Consider the following 27,372-nt stretch of genomic DNA (forward strand, 5'->3'; position numbering starts at 1 on the left):
AAGAATCCCCATAGTATTTCTTTTTTGTGCCTGGTGTTTTATTTTCCTCCTTCCTTCCTTCCTTCCTTCCTTCCTTCCTTCCTTCCTTCCTTCCTTCCTTCCTTCCTTCCTTCCTTCCTTCCTTCCTTCCTTCCTTCCTTCCTTCCTTCCTTCCTTCCTTCCTTCCTTCCTTCCTTCCTTCCTTCCTTCCTTCCTTCCTTCCTTCCTTCCTTCCTTCCTTCCTTCCTTCCTTCCTTCCTTCCTTCCTTCCTTCCTTCCTTCCTTCCTTCCTTCCTTCCTTCCTTCCTTTCTTCCTGTCTCTCCCTCCCTTACCTTCCTTCTTAGAATCAATACTCTACATTGGTTCCAAGGCAGAAGAGCAGGAAAGGTTAGGCAAATGGGAGTTAAAGTGATTTGCCTAGCTTCACATAGCTAGGAAGTGTCTGAGGCCAGATTTTAACCCAAGATCTCCTATCCCTAGGCCTTGCTCTCAATCCACCGAGCCACCTCACTGCTCCCCTCTGCTTTTCTTTCTTAAAAAATTTGTACTTCATGTATTTTAACATTTAAAAAATGTTTGATTTCCTGATTCTTTCCCTTCGGTCCCTCCTTCACTCTTTGAGAAGGCAAGCAGTCTGTTATTTAGATATTTGAAATAATGCAAAACATACTCCCAAAGTATTTCAAAATGAGTCTTTGAGAATGAGACCCTTTAGTGTGCATAAGTTGCCCCAGAACTTAGAGTTGGTGATGCAGGTGACCAGTTCTGGTGCCATGATTCCATGCATCATAATAAGATCCCTGGAGACTTAGGGACCCTGAAACTACAGAAAGAATCACCAATCTCCTGCCATCTTTATTCCCATTTGACTGCTGCCATAGAAGTGAGCGTAACAAATCATGTTCCCCCTGCCCATCATGGTCAGAGAGCCCATATTCCTGGCTGAGCTGAGAGTGGCCAGATTCCCTTGGAACCAGGGCATGGGAGAGCTTCAACCCCATCTAACATGGGCAGTAGAAGAGCTGACCCCTTCTTTCAGTGCCCCTGCTGAGTTGTATGATCCATCAGGGAAGAACTATGATGCTTTTGAGGAGGTAGCACAAGTAGGACCTTGCTTCCAAGACGTATTCAACTGTAGACCAAAGGACTTAAAGGAGTCAGAGAAAGGGTCTCAGACTTCTGAGAGGGAGCCTCTGTAGTATCTGGCCCTGCACCGAGCCCCCAGGGTTTTATAGCTGATCACATGGATTACCACTCCTTTAAAAACGCATGTATGGGAAAGAAAGGCAAAATGGTGGAGGCCGGGAAGAAGGAAGGAAGGGTGGGACAGGGCTAGGTAAATATTATGCATTGGGCCCCCGTGCTGGGCTTGTTCTTCCCAGAAGGCGAGTGGCTGCTCTTATAAGAATCTCAGAATTTTAGAGATGCCGGGAATGGGGCCCCGGGCCACGCTCTCAAGTCACTGCCTTCGACCTCTAGAGGGCTCAGGAAGACTGGATGGGATTTAAAATATCACGACTACGTTGGTCTGTTTGCTGTTTTCCTCGTATCTGGGGTCATATCAAACACGTCTAATCCCTTTTCCATTGGACAGCTCTTCAGCTATTCTGCCAAAGGCTACGGCGCTCCCTCCGGCCTGTCCTCATTGGCATGGGCTCACCGGCTGCCTTTTGCACACCTTCCAGATTCTCACTGGCCCGCCCAATCTGTCCCCCTCCCTCCACTCGGCCTACACTGGGGGGCTGCTAAAGCTGGTAGATCTTTTTGAGGCAAACTGGGGAACATCCCCCCCCCCCCCCGGCCCCTGTACAAAGCTGACTTTGTGAACCTTTGTGAGACTTTACATTTGTCTATGGAAGGTCAACCCCGTAGATCCAGCGTGGCGCCCTGAAAGCTTCCCTCGGAGAAGGGAGATCGTCTCTTTCTCTTTCCTTTTTCAGAAGCCCTTCCATTTCACTAGGACAGGATGTGCTGGAGGCCTCCCTAATCAGCCCTCCCTTTGGCAGAATGTAACCAAGCAGCTCCATGGCACTGGGGCTGCTCTCACGACACTAAAGCCCAACAATCACAATGTGGTGGCTCCCCCACAACGTTTCAGGCAGGGTGACCCATCCAAGGCTGGCCCAGAGCAGGCCTGGCCTCGGGGCCATCCTTGGCCCCAGGTCCTTGCTTCAGTCTCCTAGGGAGCTGGAATCTCATCCACTCCCTCCCGCCGTGCCCACCACCCCCATCCACACCTGCCTGTCCTGCTCAGGCCCAGCGTTCCCCTCCTTGGGCTCACGTCGCCAGCAGAAGCAGAGCTCAAACGCAGGATCTCCTCGGCTGAATCTTTTTGACCCAGTTAGCTTTGACGGATGGCCTGAGAACAGTGATTCACCCAGCGTCACTGCATAAATGCAGGGGAGGGGGCGCCGCCCTGGGCAGAGGTGCCCCTTGGCATGGCCAAACAGCGTGTCGCCACACTGGCACCAGGGAGCCCCTCCGCACCCAGCAGGGCAGATGCAGCTGATGCTGGGGCCACACTCAGAGCCTTTCCAGCCCGGCCGAGCTGCCCTGGCTTGTGCCAGCCTGGCAAAAACTGGGAACAGGCACCGACACATGCAAGAGGGGCTGCTGGTGTGGCTCGTTGGGATGCAAATGGAGCTGGAGGCACACGAGTGTGTGTGTCTGGGATGTAGGGGACGGAGGGTCAGGGAGACTTGGGTTCAAGTCCTGTCTTTACTATATTGGCAATAGTTATTAATGCGTTGGTGCCACTTTGGAGGGAGCTGTCTTGTGGATTCCTCATGGTCCATTGCCCTGTGCTAGGTGACTTAATGATAGGAAGCTGGGCTCAGAAGCAGGAAGACTTACGTTCAAATGTGGTCTCAGTTACTAGCTATGCAGCCTTGGCAAGTCACTTAACTTCTGTTTGCCTGAGTTTTCTCATCTGTGAAATGAGAATCATAAAAGCACTTACTTCCCAAGGTTGTGATGATGAAATGAGATAGTAGATGCAAAGTACTTTGCAAACTTTACAAAGCACATTGTAAATGCTAGCTATTATCATTAATTATTAATAACAGGGGCAGCAAAGCAGGGGATAATATCCACTTCTCAGAGTTGTTGTGAGGATCAAAGGCAATAATATTTGTAAAACACTTAAACTATGTTAAGTTAAAACATTTAATTCCTTCCCTTCCTCCTTCCTTCCATTTCTGAAGGGCCTCCTATAAAAATTAAATTTAAATCTCAATAATAAAAATATTACATTTTAAGGGATTTATTAATAATCATTAGAAATCAAGGAATAAAGAGGATACAAACTAAAGACCACGTGCCCATGGCTGATCAGCCTGTTCAGGCGCCCTTCTTGCTGCCACTAAGCTCGCTGTCTTCAAGCCAAAGAGGGCAGGACCCTCCACATCCCTGCCTAATATCCCCTGCCTACAGGAAGTATGTAATGACAGGACGTCAGTAGGCTCCTGGGAAATGTAGTTCTTTTTTAGGGTCACAGATTTTCAGTTATACATTCCTATGTATAGATCAGAAGTTCTGCTTCAGAAACATGGACCAGCTTGCCATCCACTAAACAAATACCCCAGACCCTTTTCACATGGAATGCCTGGCCAGGTTTCCTCCCATTCAATATCTATTCTGCTACTTATTAGAACCCACGAACAGACTATTTGGTGCCTGGACCTGGGTTCTCTTTGTGATCCTTCACTGCCAACCAGAGCTAAACTTTTCTTTTTTTTTCACTCAAGCCCAGCAACTTTAGGCCTATGACAACCGGACCGCCTTCATCCTGCAGCCATCAAACTGGGACATCTTGTCACATGAGCTACGGGGAATAGATGTGAGACCTCAAAGCCAGATTCGAGGGATGGATGGAGAAGACCCACGAAGCACAGTGGTCATGGGGAGGAGGAATAGGCCAGGGGCCGATCATACTTCTCTTCAACAAGGCAGCTTGACTAGGAAGGGAGTCGGGAGCTGGAAGCACATCTGAATGACCAACTTTGTGCTGAGCAGCGCTGCCTGAAATGGTCTGTGCTTGAGGCATTAGGAATGCCTCCTCTCATGGAAGTGGGAATTGGGGTGGGGAGAAGGGCTGTGAGGACCAGGAAGAGCCAGGTGCCATTCCCTGGGTGGTCATGAAGAAGTGAGACTTGGGGCTGAGGGAATGAGACCAGCAGCTGTCCATCGTGCCACCTTTCTCTCTTCCCTCCAGCCCCTTCCAAAAGTTGCCTCTTCTCCAATAAGCCATGGCTGCCACATAGGGGACCTTGCAAATGCCCAGACATTGTCTGAGGGGCAGTCCAGTGTGCCCACTGACAGAGTCCTCTTCATTTGTGGACAGCCCTTCCATCTGGATATGAAGACTGGCTGCCATTGACCATTACCTCTGACACTGGCTGGGTGCCCAGGCAAAAGGCTACTTTCTTCCCCTTGCAAGGTCCTAATACTCTTGGGCTTTGAGGCCTCCAAGGTCTTTAAAGATGCTGTGCTTCCCTGAAGAGTTGAGTATCATGAAGAATGACCAGATTGCCAGGCCTTTGAAGAAAGTGATGAGCGAGCTCTGAGAGGGGAGGGAGAAGACCCTCAGGCTCTCTTTCTTTCTCTTGTTAGCAGATGAACTGCTGGAGTAGCAGCTGTGTGTCTCCTCCCCAGCCCTCCCCCCAAACAGAATCTGGGACAATCCTCAGGTCCTGATTTAACTTTTACTCTTCTAACTCCCACTTCTCACACATCGAATTAGTACAAGTTTTAATACCACTTTCTTTTCTTTTCAATGAACGAGCATTTATTTTTCTCTCCTTCCCATCTCACCCCCAGTCTAAAAGGAAAAAAGAATAACAGAACCATCATAATGCAATTGTATAGTCAAGCAAAGCAAAGCAGATTCCCACATTGGTCAGGTTAGAATATGGCTTTTCCTCTCCAGCCTTTTCTCCTTCCTTCTCTCCTTCCTTCCTTCCCTTCCTTTCCTCCCCCCTCCCTTCCTTCCTTCCATTCTTCCCTCCCTTCTCTTTCTTCCCTCCCTTTCCTTCCTGCCTTCCCTCCTTCTCTTCCTCACCCTTTTTGACCTAACAATTTGAATACAAAAGAATGGCCAAGGGCTTAGCAAATAAGATGAAGTGACTTGCCAGTCATATAACTAGAAAGTATCTGAAATCAAATTTGAACCCAGGTCCTCCCAACTCTAGGCCTTCAGTCCTTCCTGCAGTAGCCAATCAGGAAACTGAGCACAAGCTCAGGGGGCCTGGGCCTCGGTTCAGGTTCCACCTTTGAACCTTACTCTTTGCAGGATCACAGACAAGTGACCAGACCTATCTGGGCCTCAGTTTCCTCATCTGTAAAACTAAAGGGCAGGACCACCCCTGCCAGCTCTAGGCTTCTGCCCTGAGGGCTGTGTGGAGGCCGCTCTCCTCCCCTTCCCAGAAATGTCTCCGCTTCCACAGGCCCAGCTCTAAGCACGGGTGGAGTGAGACCTGCCATCGGGATGTTCTCCATCCCCCAGGCTGGCCGGTCCAGGGCCACCAGAATTCATTGGCCACCGAGCAGCAGCGGCCCACCAAGGTTTGAAGCCAAGCCGAGGCTGTGTGACGCTCTCCCCACAGACCGTCCTGCATCACTACTGGGCTCAGATGTCGAGCGGAGCCGGGGGGGGGGGGGGGGGGGGGGGGGGGGGGGTTATGGGTCCGGGCAGGGACAGGAAAGGGGCAAACAGCCGAGTCTGAGCACCGCATGGCCTCGCCCCTCTCTGGGTCTGCCAAGCCTTGCAGAGGTGGGCCCGGGCCTGGCCGCGGGGCTGGAGCAAGTGTGGAGAAAAGCGATTCAAGACTAATGAGGGGGCTCCAGGCAGCAGCCTTCTGTCTCCCCGAAGCCCTCCCTTCTCTGAGAGTCAGGAGGCCGCCGGCAGAGGCTGGGGCCAGGCGCGGCTCGCTGAGGAGGCTGCGGGGGAGGGGGGGGGGGGAAGAGCCGTTGGGTCAGTCCCTACTGTGGTGCCCGGATGCACTGGGACAAGGTAAGATCCGGCCGGCCTGGATGAGGCCAGAGTAAAGCAGAGTGAAATCGCGGAGGCCCGGCTGTGGTCAGAGGGGCCGGGGGCAGCCGGGGCTCCCAGCGTGGCCCTCAGCCGCTACTTGAGCCTTCTGCCTCGAAAGGGCCCGCGGGGTCCAGGCCCCGAGGGCCGGGGGCGGGGCTTAAAGACGGACCCCCGTACCGCCCCCTCTCTCTGTGGAGGAGGAAGGGCGAGCCCAGAGGGCCGAGAAGCCCGGGGCCCTCCAGCTCGGGGCACCGGAGGAGAGCGGTTCCCCCACCCCCACCCCACCCCAGGAGCCCCAGGGCGGAGATGGCTGGAGGGCGAGCAGAAGAGCTTCCACCATTCCCTGCAGGTAGACAGCCGGCCAGGCGACTCCAGCCCGGCACTGCCGGGCTCAGGGTCCTTCCCTCCTCAAGGGGCCGCTGTCTGCCTGGGGCTCCCTGATGTCCGCAGGGAGCGTGTCAGGACCCGGCGAGCACGCTGCCCCATGAGGGCGAGGACCAGGAAGGGACCCGGCACCCCGCCTGGCTGGTGCGGCCAAATGTTCTTCCCTTGTTTTGCCCTCTCCTCACCCTCAGCGTCCTGTCCCGTGACTGTGCGAAGGCACGGCAGGAATCCTGGATAGTTCCAGCTCTGCCCATAAAGGGAGGACGTATGACCCTGGGCCAGTCACCTGCCCCTCTGTGAAATGGGAGCAGTACTAGCAATAACAGCAGCACCTCTTCCCAGGGCTGCTGGGAGATAAGCGTCCGGCCCTGGGCACTGTGGCAGCCCGGTGTTGAGAGGCCCTTCTTCCCCAGAGTGGGAGCAGGGCGGGAACCTTGAGGCAGCTGGTCTTCCCTTTGTCAGTCAGAAAGTGCTTATGAAGCATGTGCTGGGTAGAGGCACTGCCATAGGAGGAAGTGAGGGGCCTGAGAAGGCTTCCTGGAGGAGGCAGGATTTTAGTTAGGTTTAAAGAAAGCCAGAGGGGAGAGAGGGAGGAGCCGAGGAAGTGCTCCTGGCTGGGGCCTGGCCTGAGAGGAGCCTGGCATCGAGGCGGGACCCTCAACACCCCACTCCTCTGGTGACCCCCCCAGGTTCCCTCCAGCTACAGGGGCCCCCTCCCCTTGTGTCTGAGGCTCTCTTGGAGGGCTCCTGTGTTTTCTGTCCCGCCTGGGGGCTCCTGAAGAGCCCAGAGGCTGCCCCAGATTGAGGCAGTCTGTCCCGGAAGAAGGCCCCAACCCTGAAGACGCTCCTCGTCCTGGGGGCCTCTGACAGAGGGACACCCCCAGACTTCTGTTCCTCATCTTGGATGTATATGAGAGGAGCGGTGACACTCCTGACTCAGGCTCGTCCCAGAACTCCAAGAAGTAGCCGGTGACTTCAGGCCTTCCCTCCAGAGCCGGGGGAGCCCTCAGAGTCCCACCCCCACAGAAGGGTCCCTCTCCCAAGGGCTGCCCTTCCCCGCACTCGGGCAGATCAAAAGCAGCCTCACCAAGAGGAAGAGCTGCCATGTCCACCTCCAAGTGGCCACAGCAGGCCAATGGATGTGCTCCAGAGCTGGAGAGAAAGAAGACGCTGCTCAGTCATGGGCTCATGGGCCTAGGGCCTGAAAGGACCCCAGAGGCTGGCTATTCTAGCCCCCTCCGTTTGCCTAAGGTCACACAAGTAGTAAGGGAAAGGGCCTGGTCCTCTGGCTCCAAATCCATCTTTTGTCTTGTCTCCAAGGGACTGATCTCGGGATTAAGATGGTTCACTCCAATTAGGAACAGCAAGCATCCCTTTTGGGCCAGAGGAGGTTGTTGAGGGGGTGTCCAGTCTGATCCTGGAGCCTTGGGCAGGTCATCCCCTTTCCAAGTCTCAGATGGATGTAGCTAGTGAAAATGCATCCCTTGGAAAAAGACTACAGTCCCCCCCCCCCCCCCAGGCCATCGGATCAATGGCAGGGCAGCCATGTGTCCCTTTTCTTTATGGATGAGGAAGAAAGTAAGTGAAACTTGGAACTCAAGATTCCAGAGTGACCCTCTCTCAGCAGAAGACCTCTGATCCCCAGAAGGGCCTGAGGCACGCCTGGTGCTCCCCTTCCTACCCCAGTAAAGGGCAGAGCCTTTGCTGAGGCCCAACCTGAGTATATCTTTAGTTAGAAGTGAATTTAGACTACAAAATGATTATGTTAAATGATCAATGGGGAGACTAGTCTCCCAATGATCATCAGGGGGGATTGTAAACCTCAAAATTTCTTAGACTTATAAATGTTGGAAATTTCACCATTGGGAAATTTCATACTTGAAAAATTTCCTATTGATAGTGGGTCTTGGCTATTGGAATGTGAACCCCATTGGCATGAGAGTTTCCCCCTCCTCCCTTCTTAAGATTACTTTAGGACAGAAACCTTTTGCTGAACAATGGAAAGGACTTTGACCTATGCTTAAGCATAGAACAGGAATTTCTTTGAGTCATGATTGATTTTGGAATTGATACAATGGAGATACTTGGAATCAATCTCCACCCTACTCAGTCCTAACAGGATTGAGGAAGGGCTGCAGCATAGATCAAAATTTAATTATTCCAATCTCTACCCTACTCAGGTTAACAGGATTTAGGAAGGGCTGTAGCAAAGGATCAAAGATTTAATTATTTGAAAATATGACCTTCAACAGACATGTGCAAAGCCAGAGACCTCTGGGCGGTCCTGGGTTAAGCTAGAGCCTCCATTGGCACAGGGAAATTGATGGACAGTGATTGGTAGATGGGAGAACTGAGGGGAGGTAACTTGGATGGTTTCCTTAAAGAGAGAAGGGGTCTGAAGACTCAGGGGTGGGGGTTTGAGGAGTTTGTCGGAGTGGTTGCAGTGTGCTCTGAGAAGCTTGCTCTGAAGGAAGCTGAAGGTGGAGACTGTTTCTCCATTTTGGTCACGTGAGTAATAGGGACTGATCTCCTTTCTTTGCCCCAGCTATCTAAGGGCTTGGGCCTTTTGGCCCAGGCTAAACAGAAGGGGTATTTAAGCCCTATTCCCTTCTCTCCCCTTTCTCTCTACCTCTATCTCTCTATCTCTAATTCCTTTCTTCCTCCTGTTTGTTATTAAAACTCCATAAAAGGTTGACAGCTGACTTGAGTTTTCATTTAGGAATTACATAGCTGAATTCCTTGGCGACCTTAAATTAATATATATCAGTCTTTTAAAAGTGATTTCCTTGTCACACGTCTAGACTGAGGGGATGAGACTCCCCTCCCAACACTATCCTCAGGACATTCGGTGAAACTGCCCCAGAGGGGTCTGGTTGGTTTTTTCTCTGTCATTTTAAGCTCATCTCTCTGGCACTGGTCATGTAGGTAGGATTTCTGAAATGTGTAAGTCCTAGACGGAAGTGCCTTCTGGCCATGTCAAAACAGCTTTGAAAGACACACGAAGTCAATGCTGTGCCAGGCTGAGATTTCCCAGGACAGAATCATCTGTTCAGCTCTCCACTGAGGAGAGACTGGCTTGGACTGCATAAGGGGGCGGGTGTCTTTGGACAGCACCTGTAAAGTACTTGTGCCTGGTAACTGAGAAAATGAGGGAATAGCTGCAGAGAAAGGGGAAGCGGGAGGGCCAGGCCTGCTGTCCTCCCTGATGTTGCACCATCCAGGCCCTCTCACCTGGGATTCATCCTAACTGGGTGGTGATAGCATAGGAGACAGAGCCTGTGGCTCTCTTCCAAACAATCAGGACAAAAGGAATAATGAAAATGTAGGATTTTTTTAATTTTATCTAATACAAGAAAAATAAGAGGAAAAACTCCAAGGAACACTGCCACATTCTAAAGCCCACCGGCCCCATTGAAGGCACACTGCTGCGTCTGCTTAGCATTACCAAAGCCATGACTGTGGACTCCTGCTTGGGATGGGGGTTTGGTGGGGGAAGCCACACGGCCAGACTCCTGCCAGGAAGTCTAAACATCCCTCTGGGGCCCTCAGATGGTTCCATTAAACTGGACATTTTGAATAAGTGGCTGAACCCCATCATGGCATGCCTCAATGAGCTCAGGTCAGTCGGTCCTGGGCCTCCAATAGGCCTGGAAGCAGAGCCAGGACAGGCCCAACAGGGGTACTTGGTGACTCACTTCTATAACAGTGAACATCTTCAGGGCCAGAAAATGCCGTTCTCCAATTTCTTTTGTGATAGGTGGAACTTCAAGTGCTGGGGGGACGACAGAACTTCCTCAGTGGGAAGTCGTACCTGATGGGAACTGAGAGGGAGGGTTGCAGGTTCTAAACTTGGTGGGAGATCACACACATGCCTTGTCTGGCCTCTGTGGAGAAGGCCCTTGCCAGAACGGAGGCTACTTTTATCCTATGATCCTGTCTGGGCCCAGTGTGGCATCGGAGGCTACCTAGCCTGGATAATGCATCCTGAGAGGTTCTTTCTAAAGAGGATTTCTCAATATAGACGCAGCGCAGAAGCCCCTGCCCCAACCCTCCGAGGAGTCAAAGGCCTTCCCTGATGCAGTGAGACAACGTTCCTCTCCTGACCCTCAGAGCCGGAGCCAGGGCTGGCTCAGATGGCCACACTGTTGGGGATGCGGTCTGGGGACAGGTAGTAGTACGGCAGCTTCTTATTCTTGTTCCGCTCCGTAATCCCACTCACGATGCCATCGAGGTTCTTTCGGAACCTGACCATGGCCTCCTTGACTGGCTTCTCGATGAAATGTTCCTCTGGGTACATGCCCAGGAACAGCTGATGGTCAAGATATGCACAGGTTAGTCTTTGCCACCGTCCTACACCCTCCTTTGGAGCATCTCCTGCCCACCCCACCCCCCAACCCAGGCCACCCTCTCAGCCTCCTCTTAGCTAAATCCTGCTGTCTTTCCAAGCCCAGGAACACCTTTCTAACCAGGCAATAATTCAAATAAACATTCAGTGCTTACACGGCGGACACAAAAAATAAAATGGCCCCTGGCGAGCCCAGGCAAGTCAATTTCTTCTGGCCTTCAGTTTTTCAAAAAGAGAATGAAGGGGTTGGACCAGCTGAGCTCTGATAATGCTCAGCATCTCTTACCCTCAAGGAGTTTACATTCTAGTGGAAGTAAACTGGGAGCAGAATGCAAAGGGAACTGAATTTAGATCCAGAAATCCTAGCTTGGCTCTAATGTAGGCTGTATGGCCTTAGACAAGTCACTGACTTGCCTCCTCCACTTCACTGTGACCCACCAATGCCACGTAATCAGATGGGACTTAGAATCCAACCAAGTCTTTTCTTTTTAGACTCTTATCTTTCATTTTAGAATCAATATTATGTATTGGTTCCAAGGCAGAAAAGCTTAAGTGACTTGCCCAATCACCCGGCTAGGAAGTGTTTGAGGCCAAATTTGAACCCAGGACCTCCTATCTCCAGGCCTGGCTCTCAATCCACTTCGCCACTTCACTGGTCTCTAACCAATTCTTGAAAAAAGGATTCCCATTGCAGTACATCCACCATGCAGTGGAGCTCCTTAAATCCTGAGGAGGCTCATTCCCCTCCAATTCCTCGGCTGTAAAATAGGGATGATGATTCCTCTCGAGGTGACAGAGAGGATCAGTGAGCGAATGAGAAACTAGACTACAAGGAATTCCCAGAGGTGGAGACCAAAGGAAATGGGAAATGGATTGGGCCCTCCCTCCAAACTTATTGTGACTATTCAGCTTCCACTTGTCCCCTCAAGAGCAGCCCCCCTTGTCCTTGTCCTGGAGGGTTGCTTAGAGCAGAGGGTCAAATATAGGGCCTGACACTCCCCAATGAAGCCTAAACCAGATTACAATGTAATTGAGAAGGGGGCAGCTGAGAGGCTCAGTGGATGGAGAGCCAGGCATAGAGATGGGAGGTCCTGGGTTCAAATCTGGCCTCAGACACTTCCCAGCTGGGTGACCCTGGGCAAGTCACTTAACTTGCCTAGCTTTTACCACTCTTCTGCTTTAGAACCAATACACAAAACTAATTCTAAGACAGTGGGTAAGGGTAAAAAAAAGAGAGAAACGTAATGGTAAGGATTTTTTAGAAATGTAATTGGGAAGCATTTAACAAGGTGAACCCACTAGAACATGGACAATGCATTTATGGTTTTCCAAGTTGCCACGGCTACAGAAATCCTTGTGGATAATTTAGTGGCCCCGCTTTTGCTGGAGTGCCATCCCCTAGTGCCTGGAAGGCAAAGGCGCCCAGAGTGATGCTATCAAGATAAGGAGCAGAACTTGAAACCAGGTCTTCCTTTAACCTCTCCCCAAATGTAGAAAGAGGAAGAACAATCTGGGCCTCACCTCATTTTCCTGGAACTGGCTCAGTGCCCAGACGGCTCCCAAATGCCAACAGGAGCGCCCCCGGTCTGGCAGGGTGTCCACGATCTGCTCGATGGTGATGACACCCTTTTCGGTCGGGGGAGGTGCCCGCATGGTTGGTGGGGCATTCGGGATCCAGGAGCACCAGTCATACTGTTTGAGAGACAGACAAGAGGACAGAGAGACCCTCAGACTTTGCTATTCCTCTTTTCTTTGGTCTTCCTTTGAGGAATTCCCATTTTCTAATTCAGTCTAACAAGTCTGTGTTGAGTGCCTGCTACATAAGTACAACCAAGTCCCCAGGTTAGCTGGGGGCTTGGGAGGCAAAGGCAGAAAAGGGAAGCCGTCCTTGACCCCAGAGAAGGAATGTTCTCCTGGAAGGACCCAGCAGGGAGAGGCAGCTGCGGTCATTCGAGGAAGGAGAGTTGGGGTGAAGGAGATGGTCAGCGTAATGGAGGTCATTTGACTTGCCTGTTAATGCCCCCTCCCCTCTCCCTTGTTGTGCTTTGCTGCTTCAGTCAGGCTGGCTCACCCACTGTAGAGATGGCCAGTCCCTTCTCCCCAGGGATCGCTCCCCTGCATATTAGCTTTGGGAGCTGGGTTGGGAGCAGGATCGCTGTTGTTCCAGCAAAAGGATAAAAGATGGCAGAGAAGGCCACCATTTTGTGTGTGTGTGTATATATATATATATATTTTTTTTTTAACTTGGGAGAACCGCCATCAAGCTAGCGAAGATGACCAGAATGTCTAATAGAGAATGTGATTGCTAGGATAAATGAGGAGAGGGTCCAGTGGCTTTAGTGGTTCCAGGGCACCAGGCGGTCATGAGCCATATCCCAGGCCACTGGCCAATGAAACCGCTAAGCTGCAATGGTTGACCTTTGAAAAAACTTCTGCAGAATAAAAGAAGCTCAGAGGGGACCTAGAGTCAGGGCATCCCTGGACATCAGCTTGCACTTGCCAAGTCTCTCCTGAGGGACAAAATGGAGAGATAGGAATGAAGTGAGGGGGTAGAAGAGGTGCCAGTGGACTAGAGAATGGCGAATGTCCCAACTTCCATAAAAGAGAATGAATGAACGAATGAAAATTGTATCAGTACTTTCTCTGTGATGGTGAATTCTACATATCAGTTTTGATTAACTTGACAGATTCCCAGCAAAATTAGCACTAAGGAAAGGAAAGAGCAATGGAATCGTCATGCTCGGGCCAATTGAGATGAGTCCCATTTCCTTTATGGACAGGGACAACGTGGCATGTAGACAGATAAGTATTTTGCACAACAATGAGGAGGCAGTAGAGGACACTAAAACCATTCCAAAGGTTCAGAGAAGTGACTGATTTGGTCTCAGTGGCCAACTGCTTTAAAAGGAAAGACACTTTGAGATGGATGAAAGGCTCTTAAAAATAAATTAATTTGGGGCAGCTAAATGGCAAGTTTGGTCTCAGATATTTCCTAGCTGTGTGACCCTGGGCAAGTCACCTAACATCCAATGCCTAATCCTTGCTGCTCTTCCATCTTAGAATTGATGTTTAGTATATTGATCCCAAGACAGAAAGTAAGGGTTTTTTAAAAAATGAATTCATTTGATAACATAATAGTGAATGTGGTTTAGGAAGAAACTGGGTAGTGTTAAGTTTTCTTAATCTCCCTCTGTATCTTTAGGAGGCAGTAATAGACAGGTTGGGAGTTTTATAAACTCTCCTGCTATCTCTTTAAGAGGCAGGAATAGACAGATTGGCCTTCTGTCTCTTTAAGAGATCGCCTATAAAAGAAAGAGTCAAGCCAAAGGGCTCTTTTTCTCTGGCTCCCTACCAAACGGGTTCTGTGTTGGTCTCTCTCAGTCAAGAACAACTGGAAGTTAACTTTTGAGAGTGTGGATTAAGATACTGATTTGAGAAGGAATCTGTTTCTGAGGGCTTTTCTCCTCAGAACTTTGAGGAAGAAGGAGCACTGTCTGTGTCTGTGACAGTCAGTTTACAACTGACAGTTAATAGAGAAACTACTTTAAGGAGGTTGTTTGATGATTATTCATTGATTAGCGTAGGTAGATAGATAGGGAATATATTTCCAGATAGTAATAGTCTAGGTAAGATAGGCCTGCTTTGTCAGGCAAGAAGATCCTGCCCAAGAAGGCCGACTTATGGTTTCTTAGAATTTTAGTATGGGATTTTGATTGTAGCCTTAGTTATAAGTTTTAGAGAGATCATCTTACTTTCCTCCCTCCTATTTCCTCCCTCTTCAGGATAAATAAGTGTTTGTGATTTACCAAACTGCTCTCTGTAAATTTTATCAAACTCCTACCCCAAAATTTTAACCCTTCACAGTAGAGATTAAAACATCTGACTGATGTGGCTGCACAGTGAGCTCTCTGATAAGTACAAATGTACACAAGATGTAAAAATGAGAGCCAAGAGCAAATATAGAGCAGCTGCATGACGGTATCAGAAAAGAATGCTAGTGTGGCAAAAGCTCGGAATTAGCTGAAACTCATGAAAATGAGCTTTTCAAGATATGTTTGGAACAAGAAGAAAAACAAGGAAGGGCTAGTCTGTTTCTTGCAGCAGATGGTCTGATGTTCCCAAAAGACTCAGAAAAAGCAGAACTGTGTTTGTACTCTAGCTTTTACTTCTTCCTCCTCTTCAATAATGCTTTTCAAATTGGAAAAGGTAGGACAAACCACAACAAGAATGAAGCCAACAAAAATCTCTGCATATAATATCTCTGATAAAAGTCTGTCAAAAAACAAAGTTGGGGAGGGAAGCTGGATAGCTCAGTATACAGAGCCCCAGGCCAGGAGGCCCAGATCCTGGGTTTAAATCTGGCTTCAAACACTTCCAAGCTGTGTGACCCTAGGCAAGTCTCTTAATGCCCACTGCCTAGCCTTTACTGCTCTTCCGCCTTGTATTGATTTTAAGACAGAAAATAAGAATTTTTTTTTAAAGATAAAGGGAACTGACAAAAATATACCCAAGAATCATTTTCCAAGTAGAGGAGAAATATTCAAAAGACATGAGCAATTTTCAAAAGAACTTTAAGCTATTAATAACCCAATGAAAAAATGATCCAAATCATGACTAAGAGAACTGACAATGCAAATTATTTTGCAGTTTTATCTCACATCCATTGCATTGGCAAAGATAAATTGTCAGTGGTAGAGGAGCCACGGGAAGAGGATACACCCTGCTAGTGGGGTTGTGACATAGAAAATGCTGCACTAGCCCAACCTTCCTTCTGGAAAACAAATGATAAAACTTCCTGATAATGGTTCTTTGAACCAGGAATACCCTTAAGAGGCATAAACCCCAGGACCAGGACTACCAGAAAGGTCTCATGTCTTACAGCAACATTTTTGTGGTAGCAAAAAAGCCAGAACTATGGCAGCTACCTATCAACTGGAAATAGCTGCATAAATTGTGACCCATGAAGGTAGTGGAATCCTTACTGAACTGTTAGAATCCAAAGAAACATGGGATGTGGGGGGGAATAAAGCAGAACCCCAATGGCTACAACAAAGTAAAGGAAAATGACATTAAAAGGCAGTGGAACTCATCCACATTGGAAATAACAGTATTTGCTCTGGGAAGAATGGAAGACACCATTCACCTGCTCTCTCAGCTAGGGTAGGATGCTCTAGTTCTGTAACTATCAGAAACTACCTTTGGCCCTTGATTATGCTTAACAGCTTTTATTACAAGGAAGGATTCATTGGGTGGGGAGGGGTTGGTAATGAGGAACTACAGCCTGAGAAGATGAAGGGATGTGTCCATTGTCATATATCTAATTAGTGGCAGAACTAACAGTAGAACCCAGGGCATCTTAACTCCAAGGACACTATTATTTCCACTCTAACATGATCACTATAATATTTATAATATATATTATAATATATGATATTTATAATAACATTCAAAGGGGATCTCATGGGGGAAAGGAAGTAGAGGAGACCAATAGGAAGTCCCAATAAAAAAATTTCAGCTCAAGATAAGAGAGGAATGCTTCAGTCATTCAAAAGTGGAGTGGGCTGCCATGGGAAGTAGTGGATTTAATAGCTGTCTATAGTGAGAAGTTGGATGCCTTCAAGGGGACCACAGCATTGGCAGAGACCACATAGACCTTTGAGGTCTAGACCATGGACCTAGAATTACAAAGGACCTCACCTGTCATCTAATCCAATCCTCTCATTTTACAGACAAGGAGGCTGAGGTCCAGAAGTTTTAGGTGGTTTGCCCAAAGCCACACAAGCAGCAAATTTCAGGCATCCATGAAGTCCATGATTCTGAGCGCTTAATATATGTCTGTGATCATTACTAATCTAGTCTAATAGTTTCTGTCCTTTGTGCCAAATAGCTTCCCCTTCCCACTTTTAAGTTGTCTAACTTTACTCCTTGCTGCAATTAATATTATTTATTGACTTTAGCCAGGCAGAATTAATTGAATAGAGCCTCCAGCAAGTCTATTCAAACAATTACATGAAAGAGCCACTACAAAGCTTCTCTGGCTCATATAGTAAATGAACTTTGTTGAATGAAATGATGAATGGATGAAAAAGAATTTTTCAAGTGTACTTATTGTGTGCTAAGCAATGTGCTAAGTCTTGAGGAAGCAAGAAAATCCTTGTCCTCAAGGAATTTACATTCAAATAGGGGAAGTCAACACATGGAAAGGGGGGAGCAATGTCCAGGAAAGGGTATTTTGGTCTGAGAAGTTACAGGGATGGTGAATGGAGCTATATCGGACAATGACTTATTGGGGTTGACTTATTCTTTCCAGTAATGCAAGTATTGATTTGATTCCTGTTTCCAGAGCTAAAGGTGGAAAGCAGAGGGGAATTGGATCTGGACATGAGATTCCCTCCCTATTTAGGAATCCAGAGCCCCAGGATGAGAGCTGGGTCTGAGGGTCTGAGACTGGAAGCTGGACTGGGGAGTCAGAAAATGAAGATAGCTGGAGAGCAATATGGTGGGGCTAAGCAGCCCCATGCTGAACTCTAGATCTGGTCCCAGTTTGGTAGCTTGGTCCTCAGTGCTCAAACAAGTATCTATTGCAAACCCTGCATGACTTTGGGGTCACCTGAGTGGCCTTCACTGGGGTTTGGCTTAGGATGGACTTAGGGAATCTTCCCAGACCCACAAATGACCTTGGGCAAGCAACTTTTCCAAAGGTCAGCTCAAGATGCCAGAAAGCTCACTAGGCAGTTGGTCAGTTATAGGACCCTCTGGGGTCCCAGAGTCCCAGGTAATCTGGATTCATTGTTCCTCCAGGATGCCTTTACCCCTAGAAGCCAGATCCAATATAAGAGTCAGGTTCCATATTCTTCCTCTGTCGAGACCCAAATCAGGAGGGGAGTTGTATGGCCCCTAGCAGCTGCCACAGACTGAAAACAGTCATGAAGCCCTTTCAAAGTTCCAAATATTTGGTATTCATTTGTGAGTTTTGTAATATCCAAGAGAAATAGACCGTAAGCTCCTTGAGGGTACACACTGCCTCATTTCTGTATTTGTGTGCCTAATACATAATATATGGAAGATATGGGAGAATAAACATTTATTTATTCACTGATTGACTGCTGCCCAGCCTTTGGGATTCTCCATACCCAACACCACATGCAATTTGTATTTCCAACATGAGACTTTACCAGGAAGACACAAACTATGAGAGAACAGATTGACTCAGAGAACAAGAACACCAGATCTCCAGAGCTGCCCTGCTCTACTGTCAAGAGGGTTTACTTGGCTCTTTTGATCTCCTTCTTTCCAACCCATTTAGCTCTAGGGACCCTACTTAAGGACAAGTTTAGAGATGGTGTACCAATAGACCTAGACTGGCTGTACTCTCATTAAGGCTGTAAGCAACAGATATTGCTTTCCTCTGATGATCCTAAATTTATTTCTATTTCTGTACCTTATCTTATTTCCTTTGCACGTACACCTTCTCTGATCCCTTCTGCCGTCTTACAGTCATTCGCATTCTTTTTTTAAAACCCTTACTCCCCACATAGAATCAACACTAAGTATTGGTTCAAAGTCAGAAAAGTGGGAAGGACTAGGCAATGAGGTTTAAGTGACTTGCCCAGGGTGATTCAGGAAGTATCTGAGGCCAGATTTGAAACCAGGATCTCTCATCTCCAGTCCTAGCTCTCAATCTGCTAAGTCATCTACCTGCCCTTCATTAACATTCTTTTAAAATGCATCTTAATATCTAGTCCCTCCAAGAAGTCTTTCCTTATAACTCTATGCCATACTGATTTATATCAATGAATTGACATTGTGTAAGAGAGAATTTTTTTCTTTTTTTTTTTGTCTTGCATGCATGTAAATTCTCTTTCACAACATTTAATGTAAAGGGTTCATCTGTACTGGGGTGCTTTGGGGTTATGGGAGTTTATTGGTGTGACTACTCCTCTCCACTGATACACATCATGCCTTTGGGGGTACACACTGTCCTATTTTGCTTTTAAATTGTTCAGTACATATAGGCCTTCTTAAATGGCTTGAAGAGAAGCACTGAATTATGAACAAATTCTCCCCAAAGGACCAGCTGCCATGTAGGGTATGGAGTGGGTGATTGATGAGTTTTCCACATTGCCAACATGCCCACCCACCACAGTGGCCTTTCTTCTCCACTTCCCATCCTCTGCTCCATAAGCCACAGTGACCTCCAGGAGACTCTTCCCGTTCCATGTGTCTGTTAAGTGAGTGTTCTATACCTGGCCAAAATTCACTGCAGCATGCTGGGCAGAAGCAGTAAAGATCACCACTGTCAGATACTCTGCCAGTTTCTCTTTGGTCTTGATGGACTTGGGGAATCCTGTCAAAATAAGACAAAGAAGACTGATGAGCAATACTCCATCAGCCTAATCTAGTCAATCAGCAGAGCAGAGAAGTCCCTTCAGGGTAGAATAGCCCAAACCCACAGGTCCAGCAAATAATCAGAGGAACAAGATTACAGCCAATGACAGAGGGAAAGAAAGAAAAATATGAGTAAACAACAGAAAAAGAAATTACTATTGACAGCTTCTGTCCAGATAATAAACAAAGGGCAAACGGAACAGAGGAGGACCAAGGAACACCAAGCAAAAATGCAGAAACTCGAGTGAATTAGACTCAGACTTTGGGAGAACTCAAAACACAATTTAAAAAACAATTAATAGAGGCTGAAGACAATTGGGGAAAGAACTTAAAAAGCAAAATAAGTCATCCAGAAATCAGAGGCACATGAACTAAAACAATAAAATAGCATCTTGAAAGCCAGAATTGACTAGCTTGAAAATGAGGCAAAGAAAGTGAAAGATGACCTACAAAGAAAAACATATCATAAGGAGAAGGATGACCAAAAAGCCAAGGATGAAATTCAGTTTTAAAAAAATTAGAATCCAACAACTAGAAGCAAATGACTTCACAAGGCAGCAAGAGTCTATAAAACAAAATCAAAAGAGTGAAAAAATTGAGGAAAATATGAAACACCTAATTGATAAAACTATAGACCTAGAAAATAGATCTAGAAGAGACAATTTAAGAATTATTGAACTACTGGAAAATCATGACAAAAGAAAAATCCTGGACATCATTCTATAGGAAATTATCCCAGAAAACTGCCCTGACATTCTTGAATAAGAAAAAAAAAATAGAGAGTGAAAGAATCCACAGATCACCTCCTATATTCAATCCCCAGTTGACAATGCCTAAGAATGTTATAGCCAAATTCAAAAACTACCAGACCAAGGAAAAGATACTGCTAAGAAGAAACCATTCAGATATCATGGAACCACAGTTAGGATAACACAGGACCTGGCTGCATCAACACTAAAGGACTGGAAGGCATGGTATGATATTCTGGAAAGCAAGGGAACTGGGTCTACAACCAAGAATCAACTACCTGTCAAAATTGACTATGTTCTTGCAGAAGGAAGTATGGTCATTTAATAAAATAGAAAACTTCTAAGCATTCATAAAGAAAAGACCTGACTTTAACAGAAAATTGATGCCCAAACACAGAACTCAAGAGAATCACCAAAAGGTAATTAAGAAAGGAAAAATAACAAGTTCAAATGATTTGTATTCCTAAAGATGATATTGGTAACTTTTAAAAATTGTTATTATCATCAGAGTAGATAGAAGAAATATACTTAGAGGGAACAGTGACAAACTATATAGGATGAAATTTTAAGTATATATATATAAGCTAGGGGTAAAAAAGAGGATAATACTAAGAAAAGTTAAAAGAAATAAAATGGGGTAATTTAATAATTAATAATTTAATATTTCATAAAGAAGTACATGGGGGGGAAGAATGGGGGAAAGACCAATACAATGGAAGGATGAAAGAGGTTGGAGACAGTGTCTAAGAAAATTTTAATCATTACAGTGGGAAGGGTCAGAAAGGTTCAAAGGGAAGGAAAGCCTCCAACTCCAAATTTAGTCATCATCATCATCATCATCATCAACAACATCAGCATCATTATTGTCATCAACAACAACATCATCAACTTCATTTACATCAACATCTAACCATCCATCTTTTCCTGGCCCAGGAAAGATTTTTGTTGGGTGGCGTAACCTAATAGCATATTATGCAGAGTACTGAATAAGAGCCAAAAGACCTAAACTCTAGGCTTGAGTGCCACTATGTATCTTTTGGGAGTAAAAAGAAAGCCTTCTTTTTCTTGGACTCAGTTTCTTCATTTATGCATGAGTGAAACTTACTTGGTCTCTGCATTAAGTTAATCAATTAAATCAAAGAATAAAGCAGGGATGAACAAGAAAAAAAGATTATTCACTTCCAAAAATATGGAAATGTGTTTCTCATGATAATACATGTATAACCCAGCTTGAATTGTTTGCCAGTCTTGGGAGGGTGGAGGGAGGCCATCCAAGTGTCTCTTCTCTCAACACTTTTCAGTCTTTAAACCATAACAGCAACCTAATTCCTGGAGCCTATTCCTCTCTTTACAATGATGGTATCCTTTTACATTGCTCAGTCAAATTTTTTCTTAGATGAGTACAAGTTCAGCATATTAATCTTGCTAAAGTATAATGTTTCTAGCACCCACCACATAGGTCGATTAAGACATGGAAATGATGTAACAAATGCAAAGGCTCTGTAAAGCTTAAAGTTTTAAATAAATATCAGATCATCATCATAAAAAAAAACTGAGAAGAAAAAAGAAGACTGATGAGCACTGAGTCCAACTCTGCATCCCATTGAGAGAGGAGCCAAAACCAGTCCTGGAATGATCATATGCCGCCACCGCTGCTGCCCTGCCCCGAGGACAAAGGGCATCTTGACAGAATTTCATATTCCAACTGGCAGAGACTGACACCAGTCAACACTGGGAAGTGAACTTCAGGTCAAGAGAAGGAAAACACTCCTGAGCCCTCTAGAGATGGCCTGGGCTACCTGCCTGAGGAGGTGGTGAATTAAACAGGCTAAATGGCCCAAAGCAAGGGCACACCTGAAATCTGGTCTGAGCCATTGAACTTCTTGTTTCTTTGACTTCTATTAGAGATAAGGGTTCTCTGAGGCGTCAGGAAGAAGGTTTCTAGGATCCAATCATGCTTAGCTGATATGAATTAGTGGCCTGGGGTCTGTGCTGCCCAGAGGAGGTGGCCAGGAAGAAGAGTAGGTACAAGCTTTTGTTTCTGATTTAGTCCCCTAAAGGCTGAATATAAATGAACTCCTGGAATATTCTTGCTGTCATTTTTGCCAACTATACACCATAGAGCTTGAGTCAGGTCTGGGAACTTCCCTCTGCTACTCTGAGGACCAAAAGCGAGGTCCCAGGGGTCTGGCCTGGCCTTTGTTTCTAGGACCAGCCAGAGTCCTGAGGTCCTATCTGGTATTCAGGTGCTGTCTGAGAGGGGCACACAAAATCCCCCCAATCAGCATTAGACTTTTATATTTTCACTAAATTGGGCCAATACCCATCATCTTCAGTGGCTCGACCACTAGATCTTTTGGAGTAATTCCGGCCAGAACTAATAGGACTATTCTGGTCTGGACCACCGCACTTCCGTTGAGCCTGGCTGCTGCAGACCAGGCTATGTAAGCTGGGGAAGAGGGGTTGGGATCTTAGGTAGAGTGTTCGTTTTGCTGATGTCTACCTGGTATTATAGACCAGTCCTCCTCCTCAAAAACAAAGGATATCCAAGTGATTGCTCTCTAGGGCACTGCAGTCTCTTCAGAAAAGTCTCCTGGGGACAAGGAGCCATGGGATCCAAAGCAGCTCTATTACAGCTGACTCACCTGTCTGGAACATGGACACCGGCACCGGAGAGATGGCAGGGTAAAGAGTGGAGGAGAAGCTGTCTCACACAGAAGAGCTGGAAGAAGCTTTGGTCTCTAGCAGGTGGGAGCGGGGGAAGGAGAAAGGAAAGCAAGAACGCAGGAAAGGGAAAGATTTGACAGTGATGGCTAATGGGATGGGGAGCCTGAGAAAAGAGAGGGATCTCCTACCTGAAGCCTTCTTGCCCCTCATCCCATAGACATAAACGTCATTCACAAAGTCCTGGAGTTCTGGGTCTTCTGTCACCACCTCATCACTCTCATAGTAGATCTCCACTATGTCCTTTGTGAAACTGAAGAGGGAGGAGAAGCCATCATGTTCAGAGCATGACAGTCAATTGTCCACCTAATGCTAGACTGGGACTTGCTGGTATTCAAGAGTGATCAAGTTCCACTCATCCTGGATCCTTGCACAGAAGTCCACTGGCTTTCTATCAACAAGAAGCGAGGGAGCTGGGAATGGAGATCAGAGCCCTGGCTGTGAAGTTAAAGCACCTGAGTTCAAATCCCATCTCTGATGCTTACTGCCTATGTGACCCTGAGCAACTCACTTGACCATCAGGTTCCTCATCTATAAAATGAGGCAGCTGCTCTAGAAGACCTGCAAGGTCCCTTCCAACTGAGATCTCTGATCCTTTGATCAATGCTTGTTCTCACTCTTCCCTCTCTTAAGACTGAGAAGGATCAAAAAAGTGGGGACCCACCAATTCTCCAGGGTCCCACAAGGCCAACTTTCTCACCTCCGTATTGCTTCCCAGACCTGGAGGCCATCATCTCGGTAGAAGTAATATGGAATATCTTCTTTGCTCTCCATGCCTTTGGCCTTTATGGCTTCAGGGAAGATCAAGGATTGGTAAGTCAGATTCTTCATGGCCCGCTGCACCATCTGCACATGTCCTCCACCCCCAGTGGCATTGGCCTTTAATAGGAGAAATTATAATTACTCCCATTTGCATAAGGCTTGAAGGTCTGCAAAGCCATTTACATACATGGCATTTGATCCTCACAACAGCCCTGTGAAGTAGATGTTATAAGACTCGTGCCATCACAGGATCATAGATTTAGAACTAGGAGCATCTATTTTCAGCCCCTACTTAAAAGATGAGGAACCAAAACCTAGAAAACATACATAAATGAGGGGATGTGGAAAAATGGGGGCACTGATACTCTGTTGGGAGAGCTGGGAACTGGTCCAACCACTCTATCATTTTTTAAATGTTATCTTTATTTCAACAACAAATCTATAGGAGTTTTCCAAAGTTACATGATTCACGGTGTCTCCCTCCCCCCTCCTGTGATCCAGCCACTTTGGAAAGCAAATTGGAATTACCCCGGAGACTTATGAAACCGTGTATACATTTCCCAAAGAGATCAGGGCACAAAGAAAAGAACCTCTATGTTCCAATATATTTGTAGCAGCTCTTTGTGGTGGCAGAGTTGGAAACCGAAGGCATGTCCATCAACTGGAGAATAGCAGCTAATCAAATTGTGGTATATGGTTGTGATGGAATACTATTGGGCCACCAGAAGCAATGAGCAGGCTGATTAAAAAAAAAAACAACTTGGTAAAGAACTACATGAGATGATGAACAGTGAAGTGAGTGGAACCAAGAGAACATTGTATGTGGCTTCAGGGAAAATCCAGGACTGGTAAGTCAGGTTCTTCATGAACTACAGAATGCATGCTGGAAGAAGAAACTGAGAATGTTCCCTCTGGAAAGTGAACTGAAAGGTGAAAAAATGAAGGACTTAATTTAGATGAATACATCGATCTCCCAAATAATATCTTCTGTGATTCAGGGAGGTAGAGGAGGGGCTGGGATACTAGTGGATGAGATCTATCATACAGATAAGAAGAAAAGCAAGCTAAATGCAGAAGAGCTTTGTGAATTCATTTATGTACAGTCTTCTTTTTCTTTGTATGTGGAAAGGCTCATTTTATTTGCTTTTGTAAAATTTGCAATAATATTAATAAAAAAAAGACAACGTACCTGACTTGACCGAGGCACACAGGTAGTAAGTGGCAGAACCAAGATCTGAACCCAATCCTTTTCATATCTGGCACTCTTTTGACTGTACCATGAATACTGGTACAAAAAATGTCCCTTCTTCTCTTCCCTGATCCCACTACTTTTTGTGTCCTTTGCCTCCTCATGTCACCTTGTGTGAACTGCTGTATTCGCCCAATAGAACATAAAACTCTTTGAGGGCAGGAACAATTACATTCTTGCCTTTTTCTTTTTAACTTCCAGCACTTAATGCAATGTCTTGCTTTTCATTTTTTGAACATGACCAGTGTTAGGCGGCCAGTGTTATAGACTGAGCTCAGAACCCTCAAAAAGCTGAAGTGTAGAATATGGAATAACATCCCAGGGGCGGCTCTAGAGAGTGAGGCTGCATCATGGAGATAGAAGGAGAAGAAGGAGCAGCCTACCTTATCAAAGAGACCACACTCACAGATGAGCTGCTCTCTGGCTTTGGTGTTGATGGCAATGGTAAAGCGCACATGAGCCACCAGGAGCTGAGATGGAGAAGAGAAACTGAGTCAGACCTAGAGTCCACCATAATGGTATTACATGGAGGAGTAACCCTTCCCCTGCCCACGCCAGACATGGACCTGGTTCCTGAACCAGCTGATGCTTCCCAGCATGATCTAAGCCTGGAGAGATGCCTGGGAACAGCTAAATGAGCTGCACTCATTTCTTTATCCTATTGTCCAAACCTTTGACCCTCTTCACAAAGACTCTAATCCAGTTACCCATTCCCCTGAACTAAAGGGCAACACATCCTGACTGGTGGGGCTGTAAAGGGTTAAGATGCCTGCCCTTGGGACACCTACCCCAAACCCTATGCCTATTCATTTGAGTATAGCATCTCCTTTTGTTGGACACTGAAGTGGCCCAATGACACGACTCCAAAGCCAGAAGAACATAAAGTTTAATGTTCAGCTGTCAATGGTCACCGGTAGGCTAAAGAAGCAAAATCCGATTCATGCAAAGACCAATAAATTTGGCTTTCCTTCTTGCTGGTTCTCCAATCCTGGGGTCCTCAGGCTGGCTTGCATGCACCATCTCTCCGCCATCCTCATCATGAAGTCTTTGCCAGGGAAACCTCAAAAGCCTGGGCTGCTTTGATTGTTGTCTATGAATTCCCAGAGCCTGGCACCAGGCCCCAAAATAGTAGGAGTTTGACAAATGTTTGTCTAACTGTTGAATGAATCACGTGGTACAAGAAGCTCCTCTTTCCTGAATCTCATGGCACAAAGTGCTAAATAGGAACAAACTGAAGCTGGGCAGGAATTGCAGATCCTTCCTCTTAACTTCAAGCATTTAAACTAATATCAATATCTAAAAGACATTAGGTAGAAGGCAATTTTTTCTCTTCTCTTCTTTGGGATCTTTGGGATGCCAAGCCAAGGAAATCCAATATGTACAAAAAGATTTACAGCAGCTCTTTTTTGTGGTGGCAAAGAACTGAAAATTGAGGGGACGGCGGCAAGGTGGCATAGGGGCATAATGGAAAACTGTTGTGCTAAGGGATATGGTGGAAGAGACAGTATCAAAGAAGTCTGGGAAGACTTGTATGAGCTGATACAAAGAGAAGGGAGAAGAGCCAGGAAAACAATTTATACAATGACAAACTTTGTAACTTTGTAAAGTTCATTGAAAGACTTCGGAACTCTGATCAGTGCAATGACCAAACATGAAGAATGCTACCAACTTCTTGGAAGTCATATGATGGATTAAATATGAAGAAGGACACCCGCACTCATGTGTATGTTTTTTAAATTCTTATCTCTGTCTTAGAATCAATGCTAAATATTAGTTTGAAAGCAGAAAAGCGACAAGGGGTAAGCAACTGGGATTGTGACTTGCCCAGGATCTAACAGTTAGGAAGGGTCTGAGGTTAGATTTGAACTAGGATTTCCCATCTCCAGGCCTGGCTCTGTGTCTACTAAGCCACCTCACTGCCCTGAGACATATATTCTTGGATGTAGCCAATTTAGGCATTTGTCTTATTGGACCCTGCATATTTGTTACAAGAATTTTGTTTTTCTTTAGGGAGGATGTAGAGAAAATAAATGGTTTTTAATGGAAAATAATTTTTTTTTTAAATCCCTTACCTTCTATCTTGGAGTCAATACTGTGTATTGGCTCCAAGGCAGAAGAGTGGTAAGGGCTAGGCAATGGGGGTCAAGTGACTTGCCCAGGGTCACACAGTGGAAAAGAATTTTTTAATCTCTAGGCTTAAGAATGTCACACCATCCCTCTCCTTAGGAGCTCATTCTCATGTTTCATTACCCCATTAGCCAAGAAGCCCTTCTTTACGTCAACCTCTATCTTGCCTGCTTTAATTTGTCTATTTTGATTTTTCTCTTGTCTTCCTTTATCCTCTCTTTTTCTCCTCTTCCTCCCCTTCTCTCCTCAAAGTCCCTTCTCACCTGAATTTCTTTGAAAGTGAGAGAGACAACTGGTTATACCTTGAAAATAGGGTGCACAGCTGGGAGCTGCCGGAACATGGCAATGCCAAACACCTCAGACATGAGATGTGTTCGTAGGAGATGGGTGATGGTCTGGTGGACATGGAAGTCAGAAGATCGAACCCAGATTTTAGCCAGAAGCCAGTCATACTTTGCATCAGAAGGGAGGAAAATGGGATTATCATCTCCTGGAATTTGATTAATCTGAAAAATTTTAGGAGGAAAAAAGGTTAGGATGTTTGGCTCATAAAGGGTACCTATTAAGGATCTAATCTTACAGGGCAAATCTGGAAAGATTTAGAATCACAGAAGGTCCAAGCATAGTCACCAT

At 46.3% G+C, this 27,372-nt stretch overlaps 1 protein-coding gene and 1 long non-coding RNA gene across 3 annotated transcripts in view; one reads left to right on the forward strand and one right to left on the reverse strand.

Annotated features, from left to right (window-relative positions):
- Window positions 1-325: 325 nt before the first annotated feature.
- Window positions 326-4,755, forward strand: LOC130454295 (uncharacterized). Its single transcript, XR_008911956.1, has 2 exons — window positions 326-863; window positions 3,727-4,755. It is a non-coding gene; the product is annotated as an uncharacterized LOC130454295 (long non-coding RNA).
- A 4,952-nt stretch (window positions 4,756-9,707) lies between these two features.
- Window positions 9,708-27,372, reverse strand: part of ALOX5 (arachidonate 5-lipoxygenase) — a 70,387-nt gene continuing 52,722 nt past the window's right edge. The window contains exons 8-14 of one of the 2 annotated variants that reach the window (XM_001364218.3): window positions 27,042-27,245; window positions 24,996-25,082; window positions 23,302-23,480; window positions 22,733-22,854; window positions 18,987-19,087; window positions 12,262-12,432; window positions 9,708-10,704 (exon numbers count right to left, since the gene is read on the reverse strand). In XM_001364218.3, coding sequence (XP_001364255.2) covers window positions 10,525-10,704; window positions 12,262-12,432; window positions 18,987-19,087; window positions 22,733-22,854; window positions 23,302-23,480; window positions 24,996-25,082; window positions 27,042-27,245 — 1,044 coding nt within the window. In that variant the 3' untranslated portion in view covers window positions 9,708-10,524. The remainder of the gene's footprint in view (window positions 10,705-12,261; window positions 12,433-18,986; window positions 19,088-22,732; window positions 22,855-23,301; window positions 23,481-24,995; window positions 25,083-27,041; window positions 27,246-27,372) is intronic. The other variant, XM_007478074.3, reaches the window with a different exon arrangement.

Source organism: Monodelphis domestica, chromosome 1 (assembly GCF_027887165.1).
Source record: "Monodelphis domestica isolate mMonDom1 chromosome 1, mMonDom1.pri, whole genome shotgun sequence".
Taxonomy (NCBI): Eukaryota; Metazoa; Chordata; class Mammalia; order Didelphimorphia; family Didelphidae; genus Monodelphis; species Monodelphis domestica.